The sequence below is a fragment of the Dipodomys ordii genome, unplaced genomic scaffold (assembly GCF_000151885.1).
Source record: "Dipodomys ordii isolate 6190 unplaced genomic scaffold, Dord_2.0 Scaffold1, whole genome shotgun sequence".
Lineage (NCBI taxonomy): Eukaryota > Metazoa > Chordata > Mammalia > Rodentia > Heteromyidae > Dipodomys > Dipodomys ordii.
The window spans coordinates 28043704-28046050 of NW_012267217.1; the positions used below are offsets into that span (position 1 = coordinate 28043704).

At 41.0% G+C, this 2347-nt stretch overlaps 1 protein-coding gene across 1 annotated transcript in view; it reads left to right on the forward strand.

Moving 5' to 3' along the window:
• Positions 1-2347, forward strand: part of Pspc1 (paraspeckle component 1) — an 87798-nt gene that overhangs the window by 24677 nt on the left and 60774 nt on the right. The window contains exon 3 of the mRNA XM_013009459.1: positions 2126-2221. Within this exon, the coding sequence (XP_012864913.1) occupies positions 2126-2221 (96 nt within the window). The remainder of the gene's footprint in view (positions 1-2125; positions 2222-2347) is intronic.

Genomic DNA, 2347 nt, shown 5'->3' on the forward strand with positions numbered 1-2347 from the left:
GAGCGCTCTACCACTTGAGCCACAGTGCCACTTTCCAAAGTTGTTCTGTTATTCCACATTCTTCCCCTGTTATTAAAATTTTATCTAGAGTAGTATTAAATGAAATGATACACTGTACATTGTTGTGTCATATGGTTTCTGTTTGCCATAACAGTAATGAGATTTCAACCATATTGTGTATACAGTACTTGGTTATGTTTATGGCTCATTCTACTTTATGGAAATAACTATAGTTTCCCTGTAGCCTGTGTTAAGATAGTTGAGTTTTTTTTTTTTTTTTTTTTAAGGCTGGTCCTATGCTTGAATTTTGGGCCAGGGCACTGTACCTGAGCTTTTTTGCTCAAAACTAGCTCTCGGCCACTTGAGTCACAGCTCTACTCCTGAATTCTCGGTGGTTAGTTGGGGTTTAGAGTCTCGGGCTGGGAAGGTGGCTCAGTGGTAGAGTGCTTGACTTGCATGCCTGAGGCCCTGGGTTCGATTCCTCAGCACCACATAAGTAAAAAGAAAAAAGCCGGAAGTGGTGCTGTGCCTCAAGCGGTAGAGTGCTAGCCTTGAGCTGAAGAGCTGAGAGACAGCGCCCAGGCCCAGAGTTCAGGCCCCACAACCGGACCCAAAAAAAAAAAATTAGTCTCTCAGACTTCTGCCTGGGATGGCTTTGAATCATAATCTTCAGATGTCAGCCTCCTGAGTAGCTAGGGATGAGCCAGCAGCACCCAACTTGTTCATATATTTGATGATGGCTAATCTTACTGGGATGGGATAGAAACTCAGTGTTTTGACTTGCATTTGCTCTATGGCCATAATTATTGACCATTTCCTCCTGTGTTTATTGACCTTTCTTCTGAGAAGTGTCTATTTAACTCCTTTGCCCATTTATTGGATTGATTTTTTGGGGGAGTTTACTTAATTTAGCTCTTTGATATTTGGTATATTAGGCCCTTGTCAGATGTCTAGCTGCTAATGATCTCCCATTCTGTAGGTTCTTTCTAGCCTTGTAACTATGTCCTTTGCTGTAAACAAACTTTTTAGCCAGTTGCAATCCCATTTGTATATTCTCAGTTTGCTGCTCAGAAAATTCCTGCCTTGATATTCATTCTCTCTCTCTACTCTCCTTAACTTGCTTCTTGAATGTTCTGTTTTCTGCCCACCGGGTTTTCCCTTTTGCTGGCTGCTTTAGGTTACATTTTGGGCTTTAGCTTTGTGTGTTTGTGTGTGCACATTGTCCCTTAGCTTTTTGTTCAAGGCTTGAGCCATACCTCCACTTCTGGCTTTGGCTTTAACAAATACTATTCTGAACAATAATATTAGGCAGTGAGAGTGACAAGCAGAGATGAATGGTTTGAATTGAATTGTGAGATGTGATGTGATGATAGGGATTACATATATAGAATGTGGTAGATATACATTTAAAACTTTGTTGTTGGTCATGGGGCATGAACTCTGTGCCTAGGCACTGTCCCTGAGTTCTTTAGCTCTTCTGCTCACAGCAAGTGCTCTACCACAGCACCACTTGCGGTTTTCTGGTGGTTAATTGGAGATCAGAGTCTCATGGATTTTCCTGCCCAGGCTGGCTTTGAACCTCAGTCCTTACATCTCAGCCTCCTGAGTAGCTAGGATAATAGGCATAAGTCACTGGTGCCTGGCCCCATTTAAAACATTTTATTGAACTTAATTCTATTGGTTGTGCTGGCTCATAATTAGTGACTTACGTACTTCAGTGTTTATTCACCTATATCTGACTCATTTTATGAATATAGAATACTTGCTGAGACATTTTTGTTAACCCAGACATTTTTCCAAGTATATATCTCTAACAGAAGATGTTTGGAAGAGGGATTGGGAATGTGACTTAGTGGTAGAGTGCTTACTTAGCATGCACAAAACCTTCTGTTCAATTCCTCAGCCCCACATAAACAGAAAAAGCTGGAAGTGGTGCTGTGGCTCTAGTGATAGAGTTGTAGCATTGAGCAAAAAGAAGCTCAGAGACAGTGCTCAGGCCCTGAGTTTAAGGCCAGGACTGGCAAAAAAAAAAACAAACCCAAAACCAAACAAAAACAAAAGATGTTTGGAAGAGATTATTCATGTTAGACGCTATATTGTTATTAATGCCTTTTTTCTTTTCCAGTACCCCTCGTCCAGTCATTGTGGAACCCATGGAACAATTTGATGATGAAGATGGTTTGCCAGAGAAACTAATGCAAAAAACTCAACAATATCATAAGTAAGAACTGAATAATAAAGAATATTTGGGGTGAGGGAGGACTTAGTGGGGGGAGGATGGGAAGGGATGGTAAGGGGAAACAAAGGAGGAGGCTACAATGCTTGATAAGAAATGTACTCATTATCT